Genomic DNA, 16,818 nt, shown 5'->3' with positions numbered 1-16,818 from the left:
TACGTAGATACATGTGCCTTTAAAGTGGTATGTATTAGCCTTAGCCTATTTAGAACTTGATGTTCTGCTTAATCCTGAATGCTTAACATAGATATTATATTATAGGTAAAGTTCCTGTCCCTTAGGTACATGAAATACCTTACTACTTGTTAATTGTTTAAAGTCATTATGTTGATTAATAAAAACCTTTCATAAAGAATGAATTACAAATTACATTGATGTCCTATTGATGTGGTTGATCATTCATCCGCGCATATAACTAACACCCTCTATCAATCAGCAAATGCCAAGAATATACTTGAGTGTAAGTAGATATGCTCAAGTTAGGAGGAGTGACTCCTCGATGCGGGCGCCGTCGCCGGTAGTTGTTTGCGAACGCAGAATAATAATGAACTTACAGCACGCGCACACAGCCCTTTTACGAGTATTACGTTATTTGCACACTTGGTCGGCGAGAATAACATACGACAAGTTGACGACTTGCTGTGCAGGCCAGTTAGATAGACTTATATTAAGAAATTGTGCGTCGCAGTAAGGACAAGAAATACCTCACATCGTTAGCAATTTCGCGCGCCCTAGTGTGGTGCACATGTTCGGACAGCGGTGAATCACTACTGAAAAAAAAAACCGAGGGACGGCGGAGAACGCGGGTGACGCAGCGGCCCCGAGGCGCGAGTCATTGATCCCGATACAGTCCCGGACAGCCGACGCCATGTCGGAGCGCGCGCACTCGGCCGAGCCGCTCCTCCCGCCGCTCGCGCTCGCCGCGTACGTCGCGTGCGTCGCCGGCGCTGCCGCTCTCGCCAACTGCTCGGTGCTCGCTGCGCTCTTCAAAACCTCGCGGACTGGTAAACAAACTTGTTTGATAATACTTTTATAACAGTCCCCTGGTCCGCAGACATGCATATCTTTTCAATAGTGTTTGTAGTATTCATTAAGTACTTTGATATAATATGACGTTATTATCCACGAAGTATCAACAAGTTACATAGTTAAACAGCTGAAGTTATGGTGCCCAACTAATTCTATTTCAGTGTCGTTTCTCCAGTTGTCTGTATCATCTTATCATTTGTCCTAACAACACAAATGTTTCTACTTAGGTATTTAAAACTGCAATTAAGTAATTAATATCGTCAATCGGTAATATAAACTCTCTTCCAAGATTATGAAGGTCTTGCAGATGGTTCAACTATAAGATTTCTAAAAACGCAATACATAAATACAATAATTAGGTTCCTTTCTGAAAATTTCTAAATATATGGTAGGTACCTACAGAAAAGGATTTTCCCTAAGTATGTGGTGTATGTATTATTACTCATTTACATAGGAAATTATATATGGTCTTAGGTACCTTCACATGATTATAGGTAACACATTGTCTGACGTTTTATTGTTTTGTTTGTGTTTCAGGTTTGCTTACCATCATTCTACAATTGGCTATAGCTGACTTTATACTCGGAGCATCAATAGGACCTGAGCTATGGTCTTACAATAGCAGATCATGGGACTTCGGTAATCATGGCTGTGTCGCCTATCGAGGACTGAACGTGTTTGCATCAACGGCAGCATCCTATCTAGTAGCAACTATTGCTCTACACTCGCTGGCCACCATAAACATTGAAGAAAAGGCAATTGCAAAACGAATGAAACGAAACGCACAGGATGAAGATGAAGAAATAAGGTGTTCACGCCATAGTTTGGTGACAAGCAGTGACTCTTCGACTCCACCCAGAACTATGAACCTAGATTACAGACTCTCTGATCGTAGAATCTCAGTAACTCAACCATCAGTATTTGTTTGGGTACTGGCTATTTCATTAAGCGTTCCAGAATTTGTATTGGCCACTACAGTGCACCTAGAAAGGGATGCTGTGCTATGCACCATAGTCGACACCAGTCAACGTCTGCATATGTACTCGATGTTAGCTATGTTTAATCTTTTTTTACCCCTAATCATTATGGGTACTGCTGCTGTTCTAGTCATCATTAAATTAAAGAATGAAAAAATAATGTCTCGAATTGAATACTTTGAATCTATTGCAGCTCTTAAGTTATCTTTGTGGCTTATTGTCGTTTACATGGTATTGTGTAGTCCTCGGTCGATTGTCACTGCTTTCAATATATACTCGAAATCATTGCAAGGTAACGAGACATCCTTGGCTCATACTGCAGACATGACATCTGTAAACGTAGCAGCCAGCAGTACGTACATACTCGCCACATTAGTCCGTCCATTGCTCAGCATAGTGCTACTGCCGCGTGTCAGGAAGTCGTTTTCTTTCGGATCCTATACAAGTGCAGATAATGTGTGATTATGAAAACGTTTCTAAAGTTGCAAACTCTGATGAGGTGATATATTATTCACGGTGTAGTGTATGCAGCATTTAAACAAGGTTGCATTTGAAAGTTTGTGAAATGTAGTGGTATTAAAGGAAACCAAGGATTAACATAACAAACGCTATGCTGCATTTGCTTAGTGCGAGTAAAAAGGTCTTAGTTGTGTAAGTGCCATTGAGTAAAAAAGCTACTTAGATCTAAGAACGTACCTTTATAAACCTACCTACTTTACCAAAGTTCACCCTTAGTGCCTGACCTTACGCCTACATATCAAATGTTACCCTATAAGATCCACAGGATACCTATGTCTAAATCAGGAACACTGTTTTAGTTATTTTTCTATTTTTGTAAAATACTTTTTATTTTGTAATAATCAATGCTATTATTAAGTTCTGCTTGATTGCAGAAAAGAGAATATTTCGATTTTAAAATATACTTATAATGTAGGCTACTTATATTTTTAAAAGCTGTCTATTTTATACCAATTTTTAATAAAAATCATAAAAATAAAGTTCTTTACTTTTTTAAACAGGACAACAGGACCTAAGCTTACTGTGTATGTGTACTATAACCTAAAGGTGCAGTTAGTAGGTAGCATCTACTTCATGTTATGTAGTATCCAGACAATGTAATGCACTCCGCAAATAAACGCAACTCGAGGTAAACGGGGGTGGGTCTGTCTCGCTCCCCCGAACCACCCCAGACCCGGGTGATGTCATGCAACAAGCACTAATATACCAACTGCTACCAAGTGCCAAATAACTATTTTGGAGTTCACGGTTTTATTGATTTTAATAACCGCAGTACCAACATAGCAACCTACCTTATAGATTTTCCAGATTATTCGCCAAGGGCCGTCGTTTTACTTGTAGGGACTGACTGATATAAACTCGATCATAAGAAATAGACACGGTTTTTTGTAGGCACTTATTCAAAGAAAATAAAACGTTATAATTAATTAATTAAAACTTTAAAAGCAACTATTACCTACTTTGAAAAATTTGCTTATCAAGGAGTCTTTAAAGTATCTACATTATTTTGAGAATGCATGAAAGTATTTATCCAGTTAAACCTTATACTGTTCCATAAAACCCCATAAGGCTTTGGAAGAATCAAACTTCTAATTGTACGTAAACGAAATTATAGAGGGAAGGGACAGTCATTTATTCTGTAAAAATGCATTCCGATTCTCTCAAAATCCTCAATGGAATCTAAACACTCGTTGACCTAGAACTATGTTTTGCAAATCATTTGCGACGACGTCATTTGCTAAGACTCAGGACGAGCCCGCCCGTGGCTAAGCAACAGCCGCGCGGACACAAGGTAAAGCAACGCTTGACGCGGTCGGTTCGTGGATGAGTGGCCCCTTGTTATAACCTTTCTTCCGTGTTTCCGATGGCACGTTAAATTGTGGGTCGTGACTGTCTTTTGAAGATCTTTGCCCACTAGCCAGTCTTAGCAAAGGGATATTCGTGTGCGTTCGCGCAGCGGAATGTTGTTGAATTTAAAGATTTTAATTATGCAGATAATTAGTGTAAGACGTCCTATAATTGTGTATGGTAAATAAAAATTTGTGTATGCAGCCATTGTGGAGAAATTCACCAAAAACAGATTCCGCTGGGCGAACGTTGGCGAACGTTGTCCTGGCGGAACTTTTTTTAATCCATAGACTTTAGAAGAAAAGAGATGTGTCCGAAAATTAGTGTGTATTTGTGTATAATTGATTATGTATGAATGAAATCAGTGCATGCATAAACTTCGGAGAAATTCAAGTTTCCGCTACGCGAACGTTTGGCCATTAGCTAGTTTTCATATAAAGCGCTTACATAGAGAGCTGTAGATTTTTACATACGTTGTTTTGAATTTGTTTATATTTGTTTAAAAAACAGATTTAGAAAAGTCGTAGGGTTTAAAAGATAAAATATAAACGTAAAATACACTTATTAGGTCTTAGTTCTTAAAGTATGCAGTGTGGGGTCTAGATTTTCACGTTTACACAAACCTTGTAAGTGTCTCCAACATGTTGCTAAGTATCAATGATGTTCCGTTAGTAATTAAAAAGTTATAGGATATTTTACCATGAACAGATCACTGTTTACAAAGCAGTCGAATATCACGACGTTCTAAAGGAATTGCATGGTAAAATGTATGCCAATAATTAGTTTAATCATTCAACTATTCACTTGCAAAATTTCATGTCATTAAATTCAGTAATTAAAGAAAGACAATTATAATACTGACGGAGCAACGAAACCCTACATAATCCGACCAAGTTCGGATAGTTACAAAAAAGCGGCCGTGCCATATGTCTAAGCAACGTTCTTAACTTGGAAGGTTAGTATATTTATTAATATGGTACAGTTGCGTACACAAGCGTTAGGAAAAAATAAAACAATCGCATTTCTTGAATGAAAAATATTTTTTTAATAATAATGCCACTATCTACGACATTTTAGTTAAAATACGTAACGTTTATTAACGTTATTTTTAATCACGTAGTCAAGTAATTTATGTAAGTAATAATAATAAAAATATTTTTGTACACGTATATTTAAATAGAGAAGTACTTATTAATTGAAGATTTATTTTTACCGTAGAAGTGCCTATCCGAACTTGGTCGGATTATGTAGGGTTTCGATGCTAGTCAGTATTATAATTGTCTTTCTTTAATTACTGAATTTAATGACATGAAATTTTGCAAGTGAATAGCTGAATGATTAAACTAATTATTGGCATACATTTTACCATGCAATTCCTTTAGAACGTCGTGATATTCGACTGCTTTGTAAACAGTGATCTATTCATGGTAAAATATCCTATAACTTTTTAATTACTAACGGACCATCATTGATACTTGGCAACATGTTGGAGACACTTACAAGGTTTGTGTAAACGTGAAAATCTAGACCCCAAACTGCATACTTTAAGAACTAAAACCTAATAAGTGTATTTTACGTTTATATTTTTATCTTTTAAACCCTACGACTTTTTCTAAATCTGTTTTTTAAACAAATATAAACAAATTCAAAACAACGTATGTAAAAATCTACAGCTCTCTATGTAAGCGCTTTATATGAAAACTAGCTAATGGCAAACGTTCGCGTAGCGGAAACTTGAATTTCTCCGAAGTTTTGCATGCACTGATTTCATTCATACATAATCAATTATACACAAATACACACTAATTTTCGGACACACAAAGTCTATGGATTAAAAAGTTCCGCCAGGACAACGTTCGCCAACGTTCGCCCAGCGGAATCTGTTTTTGGTGAATTTCTCCACAATGGCTGCATACACAAATTTTTATTTACCATACACAATTATAGGACGTCTTACACTAATTATCTGCATAATTAAAATCTTTAAATTCAACAACATTCCGCTGCGCGAACGCACACGGGATATTCAGCAGGATGTCCCGGTAACTAGGTGGAGGAGGTCGGAGAGGCCATGTAAAGCTCTTGCACATAACTTTATCCGGATAGACTGGAAGCCGACCAAAATAACATTCTTGGGAAAAGACTAGGCAGATGATGAAATAGTGTCACTAAATCTGTTAAGTGAAAGAAAGAACAGGTTACCTAATCCTAATCCAGGTTTCAAATAAGTACCCACGTACTGGAAATAAAAAAATGCAAATCCGCTTACAGTATTCCGATCAAGTTCAAAAACCGATGAAGTGCCACTAGCATAATATTCCCGTAAAGTAAATAAGCACTAGATTTTACGCATCTCATTAACCGACTCTATTGAACATACATACATATTATATTAAGTACCTAATACAAGGTGTTCCCCGCGATTTTACCCGTTTAGGCTGCCTGTCCACCGGAGCGGAGCTAGGCTGCGAAGTGGAGAAACTGAGAAATATTAACCAATAGGATTGCACAAAATCTCCGCTCCTCAATCCTATTGGTTAATATTTCTCAGTTTCTCCACTTCGCAGCCTAGCTCCGCTCCGGTGGACAGGCAGCCTAAACGGACCATCTTTTGTATGTGTAAATAAGTGTGCTTTCCTCGAAATCAATGTATATTAGTTGTTTCTTGATTTTGATCATTTAACATTGAAATATTTTTTCAAAATTTCGCGGTTCTTGATAGGTGTTTGATACATACAGGGTCACGCTATACAGGCACCTAGCCTATCCGTGTTTTGGACTCAACCACATAATATCTGCCACTCACAGCTAGGGCTGCCATCTCGAATTTTGCCAAACCCGGACAAACGTTAAAAAAACCCGGACATTTGGCGTAAATCGCATTTTTACCCCGAACGAATATTTTTAAAACAAAATAATACCTAATTTGTAATCCATTTACTATTAACATATACTTAAATTCAATGAGGCGCTTCCTTACATGAAACCCCGCCCGGACGGTCCCCGGACGGCCTACAAACGAGGACAAATCCGGGGAAACCCGGACGGATGGCAGCCCTACTCACAGCCAATCTTCAAAAGGTAGAGGAATCAATTCTATGGTTCTGGGTGCCAAAATAGGCCCATGTTGGTTCATCTATGGCAGGAGTATTGTAGTAGAGCAGTTGCAAAACGTACTGTTTTAATTTGGCTGATCATACAAGTCCTCGGAAGGTTTTTTTTGCCATACATTTGCTAGGCCAATTGTCTTGTTCAAGCGATTCTGAATCAATGACTATTTCGTCGGCTTATGCTGCAGCTTCCGCTACTTTAGCACCGAGCGAGATAGACACCTATGTCGACTTGTCGTAGTATACCTAAGTCAAACTGCTCTTAGAGCTTTTTGAGGGTTGATGAAAACAAAGTAGATCTTTCTACTGCCTATTATCGATCGATAAGTTAAATATTTCCTTAGTTGTAGGTTTTCCGAAAAGCCCCCTGATATCAATACCCACTTCGGCGAACCCACGACAGAAGTAGGTACGGGTTTACAGCCAGAATTACGGACGATAGCTATATACAAGGGCTTTCGAGATCCAGTATTTTTGGATAATTCTATTAGACTTCATTTATATTCAGTTTATAACCTATTTATTCATTAATGAATTAAAAATTTTGTATTTTCTTAATGTAGAGTTATCCCATTGTTAGTTATTTTCTTGCGTTTTAGGGTCATTAATATCACTAGTTCTCTTAGTAACTTTACACAAACATCTTTGGGGTATTAGGTGGCGTTTTATTTAAATATTGGTTCTAAAACTAAAAATTGTATTTAATACAAAAGTTTATTGGTGAAAACATGAAAAATATAATAGATTAATGGCTGATAAAATGCAGCAGAAATGTTACAATATTGGCCATCACAAAAACTATTTTGCTAATAAATGCCTGAAAATTCAGAATGCTATTATAATTAGGTATTGGTGATGGGCACAACAAAATGGTTAATGTCAACAATTAAAAGTTCCTTTGGTAATATTCAAAATGTTAGAAGACATCACAAAAACCACGAAAGACACTAACAAGTTTTTTGTGCCCTTAATTTGGTACAGCCATTATACAGGTTGATTTATTATTTGATGAAAATTTTTGATTTCATTGGGTCAGTTTTGGGCGTACTTTAACAAATTTTAAATAACGAATAGCATAATTTTTAAACATTCACCATCATGATCTCCATTTCACTGCGGACATGCGGCGAAAGGAATGTTAATTTGGGGCCGACCAGGCTGTTATGTTTTTAGTTTATATTGAAAGGAAAACACTTTTAACTTAAGAAACCGTAATTTTAATAACTTAAGTTATAAATATTTATATTCATCGGGTCAGCTCGATATCTGTAATCCAGTGTAAATACAGAAATACAAAACCGTCAAAGATGACACATAACATTTAATTTTAGACGGAACGTGAAGGTCCGCTGCGAACGACATTTTTAACATTTTTTTACAAGCGACGGCTCGCATCAGCGGCGGTGGACCCGCGCCGCGCGGCGTTCTCGAATGTTACTCGTTTTCTTATAAAACACCAATGAGAACAAATGCGTGTGCTGGGAGTGAGCGCGGCGCGAGATTAGTTGTCGCCGCCCTCGGCGGGCTCGTCGCCATCGCCTTGCGTGTCTGACGTCCACAGCGTCAGGTTGTCTCGCAGCAACTGCATGATCAGTGTCGAGTCTTTGTACGAGTCTTCATTGAGTGTGTCTAATTCGGCAATCGCATCATCGAACGCCTGAAAGAACACAAATCTTCATTAGTATTTGACCTCAAGTGTTACAGTAATGAGACATCAATAAATTGAATATCATTCCCTTTGTGGGATGATTAACTAACTCTTTTAAGAGTTTGGAATAAACACTCTGATGCTGGCTGGATCGAGGATTAAGGGTTAATTGCTTTTCACACGGCCATGCTAATATATAATTATTAGTTCTTTAATCTATGAGATTACGTCTAATTTTGAAACGAATTTTATTTTTTTTAATGTTCATGCAAACTGAACAAGAAAAATGCACTAGCAAGAACTTTACAGTTAGTATATTATAATACTTTGGTCTTTCACACACTAATTTTCTTTTTTATGATAAAACCTGTTTAGCTAAGTGGCACGCTCGCGCAGGGGAGTTGATTATCTCGTAATAAAACACGGAAAAGTTGAGCGCAAGGCCGAGCCTGATGGGGTGGGTCGGTTGCATTTTGGCTTTAGCAATGTCGAACGCTTCTTGGTAGGCCTTCTGCGAGTCCTCCACGACGGCTGGGGACAAGCGAGTACATTAATATGCCTAGCCTGCACATCCCTCTCGTGCCAGCCAGCACAGAGCCTATGCGTAACTGACACAAATAATGACCTGTTTGGCGAGCTGACACGCTTTGTCTGGTGAATTTAATATCTCATAATAGAAGACGGAGAAATTTAACGCCAGACCCAGCCTTATTGGGTGTGTGGGCTGCATTTTCGCCTTGCTGATCTCGAAAGCGTCTTGGTATGCTTTCTGTGAATCCTCTACAACAGCTGTAATGTAAAGTGATGTTAACTTACTGCATAATAAAACAGGTACATTAGACCTATAAATCATTTGAGTATATAATACAACTTGTGATTGGTTTAATACTTACAATTTCTGGTTTCTCCTGTGGCCACTTCTGCAAGGTACCTATAGTAATCACCCTTCATTTTAAGGTAAAATACTTTACTTTCTGGATTACTAGCTTTAGGAATAAGGTGCTTGTCAAGTAAACCCTGAAACAAAAAGAAAGTAAAAATTGAATGTTGCTTTTTGTTAAAATCCTTAGTTGTTAATGTTTGTGTTGAGACTAGCAAAAAAATTGAACTTTAATTAATACATAATATAGTTTAGAGTCAGGGCAACGAACGAAAATGGGATAGCAGCGCGCGCAATGACGCGGCGCAATACGTCACCCCACCCTCCCGGTCCGCGAAAACTCCGCACCGCGCCCTGTATGCTCTCACGTGCTACCCAACATTATAACGCCCATGATTAACAAAAACGTTATGACTGCGGAGGAAATGACCACGGCAACGATCGCTTGCATCACCCCTCAAATTGGCGAGGCGCAAATATCATGACGTCATTCGTGTAGGATGACAGCAACTGACGTTAATCTTACTAACTTTGGGATAAATTCCGAAGTGAATTGATAACCACGCTGACGAAGAAGTTACCTATCCTAAAGAGGAACAATCTAAAATACTACATAATGAATGAAACTTACCAAAACATCGTAGCAGATTTCTCTGAGCTCTTTTTCTACTTTAACCCTATATTCTTTTGCCATCTGTTGTTTTCTTTCCGAGCCTTCGGTTTTCTGTTCAATGGAGGAGATAACGCGCCATGACGATCGTCGAGCGCCCACGACATTTTTGTAAGCAACGGAAAGCAGGTTCCTTTCCTCATTGCTCAGCTCGACGCCGGTTTCCGTGACTTCTTTCATCGCGGCCGCCATGTCGTCATATCGTTCAGCCTGCTCCGCCAGCTTGGCGCGTTGCACCAGTTCCTCCTTGTCGACGGACATCGTGGACGATGGGAGAGGATTAATTCACTGATGCCCCTGCAATTAAGTATGAACCACGAATAAACAATTTGACTCGAAAACAAATGGCGGATCGCAATTACCTAAGGTTTATCAGAAAGACTAATCGTTTGGGCGTCACTTTCACCGAAGCGAATCGCTTATAGGGTATGTGTCATCATGGATGGATGGAAGTCGCACCTTGGGTAGAGGCTCGCGGGCGCACTAGCGCAATATGAAAATTCAACGAAGCTCAAAGAGCACCTTTCACGCCAAACGCGACATCGACGCGGCGTCCGCTCGGTTTGACAGCATCTCACAGACTCAAGCTACTAGCAGGCTAGGCACGCGCCGTGTCGCCGCGCCGCCGCTTGGTCACCGCCACTGCGCCAACAGTATTGATCCGGCGACGCGGGATAAACACTCCAGACGAAATACGACTAGCGCGACGATTGCACACACCCCTCACCCCCACCGTACGCCCCTCGTGCACCGCGCCCGTCCGCCCGGCGCCTACCTCACGCTACCCCTATCTACCTACCTATAGCTTTTTACGCGAGGCTCTAGTATTACTATCTATAATATTTAAGTTGTTTGGTTCTATTATTTCATCAAATTTTTGAATAATGAATAATACTGTTAACACATCAAAAATATAAAAGCAATTTATAATAAAAATCAATAATATTGATTAAAAATGATTTTGCTTAAGTTAGACCAAATACAGTAGTAATATCTATAGTCCTTATTAACCAACTTCAAAAAATAGGAGGAGCTTCTCAATTCAATTATATTTTTTGGCAGATGACTCATGAAAAGACATCAATCTACAGAGATGAAAGGATTGAGTAATAAAGGAGGAATGTTTTGTACAGGTAGCCAAATTGTTTAGAGGGGGGTATTTCAAATGTAATGCAAAAGCTGATGTAATACAGAACAGTCAAGTTCCTAAGGGCTCATTTTGACATAATTCATACACAAACATGATATCAAACCCATTTGTGATGTTATCCGGCTAATGAAACAAAATTTCATCATTTTGTAAAAATAGCTTTAAACTGAATGCATCAGTATTTCTATCAAGAAAAAAAGCAATTATGCTACATTTACCCACATAAATCTTAAACAAATAATTATTAATGTATACCTAGAGATGGCAGTCTATTAGTCTTCTAATAAAATAGTGTAGGTAGGTATGTATCAGTCATTACTTAGCATGATGTCAATCTCTGAAGGGCAATGTGTCATAACAAATGTAGCAGTTACAACTGAGAACTTACTTTAGATTTATTCATTTTTTCAAGTAGATACTTTATTACAAATTAAGAGTTGGCATGGGGTAATATCACAAGAGCACCGAGCCCCGTACTTAAGCCATAGATAAAACATTAATTTTTGCTAGGATGCCAAGTTATGTCCAAGTCTAGCCAAATGTTTTACTCGGGTATAGATTCTATCAAGCCTTACGAAGAACTTTATATTTTTTTACCATCAACCAATGACATTTATGGCCCACTTGGTTGATAATGATAAAATCATTTGAAATTGTCCAAACTGACTACCTCGTTTACAATGCATGTAGAATGTCAACCACATTGTTTTTGATTCTCTATGAAAATTTGCTAATATACCTGGATTAAAACTATGAAATGAGATGAATATAATCTACTAAATAACCAACAAAGTACTTGTGCAAGTCAATGATGGAATAGAAAACTTCTGAAAGAGCCCTACCTATGTATAGATCTCATACTATGTGAAACGAATATGAGGAAAACTATTCACTAACTTATTAACATAGGTAAGCCTTGTTATAATAATATACAATATAATTATCCAGTATCACAAACACGAGAGCATTGTGCTGTCGACTCAATGTCACGCACGTGCCTAGGTTTCTGAAAAGCGATGTAAGTTAATCGAAGCTAATGACACTAACGTTAGATCAAATATTGAATGTCTAACAGTTACAACCTAGGTATACCAAATTACCTACACAACGTAATTAACGTTAACTTTCGTGGAATGTCATCGAAGTTAAGTAGATAGTAATTACCTTTAAATATGTACTGGCACTACCTCCAATGACATTACACAGTTATTGAATTGACCAAGATAACGGCATGACTACGCACGGCGAAATTACGACGCACTAGTGTGATCGCTAGCTGCCTCTATGAATACGCCAACGTTCAAGATACCCACGCACTACTAACGGATCTAAATGAATTAACGAATAAAATATAAATCACATCGTTAGTTTACAATCAATCTGCATGTTCCTGATGAATTGTCCAAAAATATAATTCAGTCACGTATCATGAAGAAAATGAAATAAGAGCTAAAAATCCAACTTACGCGGCGATCTCGTCGTATGCAAACTCTTATTATAACTAACGTATAAACTACAACGTACTTAATAAATGTAAATCCTTTGAGAAGGACATAAATCCCGATTACAAAAATTTAGAATTATATCTAACCGCACCGCGAAATCGTGTCGCCGGCTCGGGCAAAATGGCTGCTGCAAAGGGGCACTCCTTCTATGCGTCACAGTCACAGATTTGTGAGAAAACGAATTTTAAACATAGACACTTCAAGATAAACACATAAAATTACATCCACTTAGTATAATTTTAATACACTTACTTGTTGGAAGGGAAATAAAGTAATTAAACCAGCAAATTACAACACAATATCGGTTTTTGTCTTGCGGTGAACGATATACTACACTGACGGCAGCGGGGCCAGAGGGGAAACAAAAACGGAACAGGGTTCACATTACGAGTCGGCCATCTTGGATTACTACGATGGAAGCGTAGTTCAGTGCTACGTATTCACATTTAGTACGTATTTCGAATGTATTGCGCACTCTTTCTAATACACGGCGATATAAAAGAGATAACAAATAGTGAACAGAAATCATGGTACATAATAGGTATCTTCGTTTTGTAACAGGAAGTGATGATAAAAGCGCGCAACTTTTGAATGACTTGTTAAAAACTGTCTTGATCTCAAAGTAAAATCTCAGGTGTTACGCACATGCTATGGTTGTTGATTCCTACACTAAAATATGAAAATGCATTTATGATATTTTATAACAATGGAAGTAGTTTAACGGTGGTGAATCGAAGACGATCTCAGAGAAGCATATCTCAGATTATATCGCCATCACCATGTAATGAAGAAATCTGAAAAGCATATGACTGGGCAAATCTTTATGAACACCAAAACACCGGCCTTACTTTTTGCACCCCTAAATCAATCACTCAACTAGTTAGAAGTGTCGGGCGAAGAATGACTAAATATCACGGGGTACGAGATATAGCGTGATGACAGACAGCGAAGTCTTTGTAATAGGGTCCCGTTTGTCTTTTTGGTGAAACGGAATTCTTATTAAGTGTTCCGTAAATGCTCTTAGGGGATCCCTTAATTTAGGTATTTGTTGGTGAAAATGGGCATTAATACTATATCCACTTCTCGAACATTCTTGCATACAACAACAGTGTCAGGAGTTCTTGAACATGATCAAAATGAGTTCGTCTTAAATTCGTTCTTTACTAAAAAGGTATGAGGAATATTTTTTCTGTATATATATCGCATCGTTATTATTATGCATATTTTGACGACTTTGTATATCGAATAAATCTGAAGATTTAGTCGATTTACAAAGAATACAATTAAAGACAAAAATTTTGTCGAGTGACTACTGTCACTGTCATGTTTTTAACGTCATTTGTCAATTAGACGTCATACTTGACATTTGTCGAGCGAGCATGTTTCTTTTCTGAGGCATGTTTGCTTCTTTCATAGAATTTTGAGGTTAGATTGTATGTGTTCGATCTAATCATTAAAACCATCTTTTAGTTAATAGATCATTTAAGAAGTATCTAGCATTATATAATAAACGTGCAGTAAATATTACAAACAAAAATGCCGAAATCAAAAAGGGATAAGAAAGGTATGATAATCTAATTTAGTAAATAAAGCCACACAATTTTTCTTTATTACGTGTATTTTATTTTTGCAACTCTTGAATACAAAAGTTATAAATATATTACTGCTATATTTTTTGTGTATTTTACTCACATGTCAATCAACATTTAATATTTCAGTTTCACTAACAAAAACAAACAAAAAAGGATTATTGTTAAAACAGAAAATAATAGAAGAAATAAGGAATTCTCTGTCTAAATATGAACATATATTTCTGTTTACTGTTGATAACATGCGCAACACAAAGTTAAAAGACTTGCGCAATGAGTGGAAAGACTCAAGATTCTTCTTTGGTAAAAATAAAGTCATGGCTGTGGCACTTGGAAGAACTAAAAGTGATGAAGCAGAAGACCAATTGAACCTGGTGAGTTGTGTTATCTCTGATAAACTTTTGAAAATTTTATATGGACCAAAGCGAGTTCCATATTTGAAGTTAATTTTTTTCCCCTATTTTATTTCTCAGATCATCTTTTATGGGTAACATTGAAAAACCTATCCAACGTTACATTTTATGTAATTCTTCATTCAAATTTTAATAGATGTAATTGATAATTTCCTTTTCTTTAATTGTCTTTTTCAGTTGTCCAAGAGACTTAAGGGTCAATGTGGTTTATTGATGACAAATAAGGATGTACCTGAAGTTCTGCAATGGTTCAAAGACTTCCGTGATGCTGAATATGCACGTGCAGGGTTTGTCGCTACAAAAGATGTTATTCTCCCACAAGGCCCTCTTGCTGACTTCTCACACACAATAGAACCGCACTTAAGACGACTTGGGCTACCTACGTCACTAGAAAGAGGTGTTATAAACCTCATTAAAGAATATCAGGTAAGATTTATGGTTATATCTGCTTCTTTCTGTACAACCTCAATAAAGAATAATCTATCTATCAATCTAACCTTGCCATCTTGAGAGTGTTGCTGGTCTTCAGGCTAAATTCCATGTCAATCAATTCAGCTGCTTTACTCTGACAATGGATCAAGCACATCAAATACACTCACTATACCTTTTATTAGGGTTCCAACTCACACTCTGCCAGTTTTTTATATTAGTGGCATGTTAACTAATAAATAAAAGAAATGTTGAAGGACAGGGAAATTAGCTATAAATATAAACAATTAAACTTTATTATTATGTATTTTTTTAGGTTTGTAAAAAAGGAGTTCCTCTAACACCAGAGCAAGCAAGTATATTAAAACTTTTGGGGATACAAATGGCGAAGTTTAAAGTTGTGATAAAGTGCCACTGGACTAAAGGCAAAGGATTCCATAAAGATTTAGATGTAGCCAGTGACGATGATGATGAAGATGATGATGAGGATGCTGAGGATGGAGATGCCATGGAGGAGGATGAAACATAGCAAAGGAGTTCTGTAAAAGAATTATATTGTTTTACATACTACCTTTCTGTTTTATTTAGCGACTGTTCTTCACGTTTTCACTTACATTCACTACCCAGATAGTTCTTTCTACTCAATTCTTTCTTTCCCCAGTTGTTATACAATTCTCCTTGAAACAAACTATTTTCAATTATCTGGAACAGTGAACATATAATGACTGATTTTTATTTGGGCTGTCTAACAAGGATTTTCTGACCAACTTTTTGTAGGATGTGTGCGTTACACTATTGCTATCAGAGTTTTCTATGTTTCTCCTTCAAAAAATCAGTCGCCCATGATTGGATGTGAGTGGGCACCCCACGTTCCTACAGTATAGTCAGAACAAATTTATTTTTTTAAATCAATGCATGCCTATAAACAAGTTGCCTTAAACCGCCGTCAGTCCAAAACTTGTTTGCCCTCGGATACTGGCAGAAATTGGAACGGGTTAGTTTCCGCACAGGTACACTCGCACACGAAACTCTTAGACATATAATTTTTTTTTGTTGGTCGCGGTTTCGTATGCCACTTAATGTGCAGCTTACTTAGGCTAACAGAGTCGATTGAGCACATATATATGTATACCTAGAAGTTGATAAGTCTATTTTATTTACGCTATGGTTTCACCGTTTCACGGGTCTGTTTCATTGTCGTCGCAGCCGAAAGACGTCCACTGCTGGATCCATTCCGAAGCCAAGGGGATATACTCACAAACGCGCTCGTAATCCGTATTGGTGAACATCGGATATGCTGCTGCCCCCATCTCCGTGCAATTTTTTAAATAATCGTTATAACATTGAATAACCTTGTAACTTATTGATACATTCACGTTACATAACTACAGCAAACCATTTTTTGTCTGTTTGTCGTGTCTTTTCTGGCTATTCTCTAAAATAGGTGTACTGGTTTTGAGGGGACGTTCACTGACAGATGGCTGATGCAACAGGTGTAAGCATATCGTTATACTTTTATCCTTGATACGAGAGGTATTCCCTTTGGACGCAGGTGAAACCGCGGGCAACAACAAGAAAATGAGTTTTCAAGTCGCTCCCCATCTTTCCTTTCGGTATAGGAATTTTATCACAATATTTCTACATAGGTAAACTGGTGTTTGAAATCACGTGCATCTTTAATATCGAAACAATGAGAGTCTCCACTATC

At 37.6% G+C, this 16,818-nt stretch overlaps 3 protein-coding genes across 8 annotated transcripts; 2 read left to right on the top strand and 1 right to left on the bottom strand.

The window, feature by feature from the left end:
• The first annotated feature begins 409 nt into the window (after positions 1-409).
• On the top strand, positions 410-2,848 carry LOC110380492 (uncharacterized). The gene is made up of 2 exons (XM_021340499.3): positions 410-848; positions 1,411-2,848. The coding sequence occupies exons 1-2, from the start codon at positions 713-715 to the stop codon at positions 2,310-2,312; spliced, it is 1,038 nt and encodes a 345-aa protein (XP_021196174.3). The 5' UTR covers positions 410-712; the 3' UTR covers positions 2,313-2,848.
• A 5,172-nt stretch (positions 2,849-8,020) lies between these two features.
• LOC110380469 (14-3-3 protein zeta) lies at positions 8,021-13,092 on the bottom strand. 6 transcript variants are annotated; one of them, XM_021340470.2, is made up of 5 exons: positions 12,932-13,092; positions 9,986-10,321; positions 9,368-9,491; positions 9,100-9,263; positions 8,021-8,483 (listed from the first exon to the last, which is right to left on the bottom strand). In XM_021340470.2, exons 2-5 carry the CDS (start codon positions 10,283-10,285, stop codon positions 8,328-8,330), a joined length of 744 nt encoding a protein of 247 aa, XP_021196145.1. In that variant the 5' UTR covers positions 10,286-10,321; positions 12,932-13,092; the 3' UTR covers positions 8,021-8,327. The 6 variants fall into 6 exon arrangements, with proteins under 6 accessions (XP_021196145.1, XP_021196150.1, XP_021196146.1 ...); XM_021340475.2 differs by lacking the exon at positions 9,100-9,263 and adding an exon at positions 8,842-9,005; XM_021340471.2 differs by lacking the exon at positions 12,932-13,092 and adding an exon at positions 12,641-12,800.
• Positions 13,093-14,042: 950 nt separating this feature from the next.
• Positions 14,043-15,680, top strand: LOC110380486 (mRNA turnover protein 4 homolog). The gene is made up of 4 exons (XM_021340492.3): positions 14,043-14,243; positions 14,398-14,642; positions 14,859-15,107; positions 15,427-15,680. Exons 1-4 carry the CDS (start codon positions 14,216-14,218, stop codon positions 15,637-15,639), a joined length of 735 nt encoding a protein of 244 aa, XP_021196167.3. The 5' UTR covers positions 14,043-14,215; the 3' UTR covers positions 15,640-15,680.
• Positions 15,681-16,818: the final 1,138 nt, after the last annotated feature.

This window comes from Helicoverpa armigera, chromosome 3 (genome assembly GCF_030705265.1).
Source record: "Helicoverpa armigera isolate CAAS_96S chromosome 3, ASM3070526v1, whole genome shotgun sequence".
NCBI lineage: Eukaryota > Metazoa > Arthropoda > Insecta > Lepidoptera > Noctuidae > Helicoverpa > Helicoverpa armigera.
Note: the sequence above shows the minus strand (reverse complement) of the source record. Positions and strands in the feature narration are given on the sequence as shown.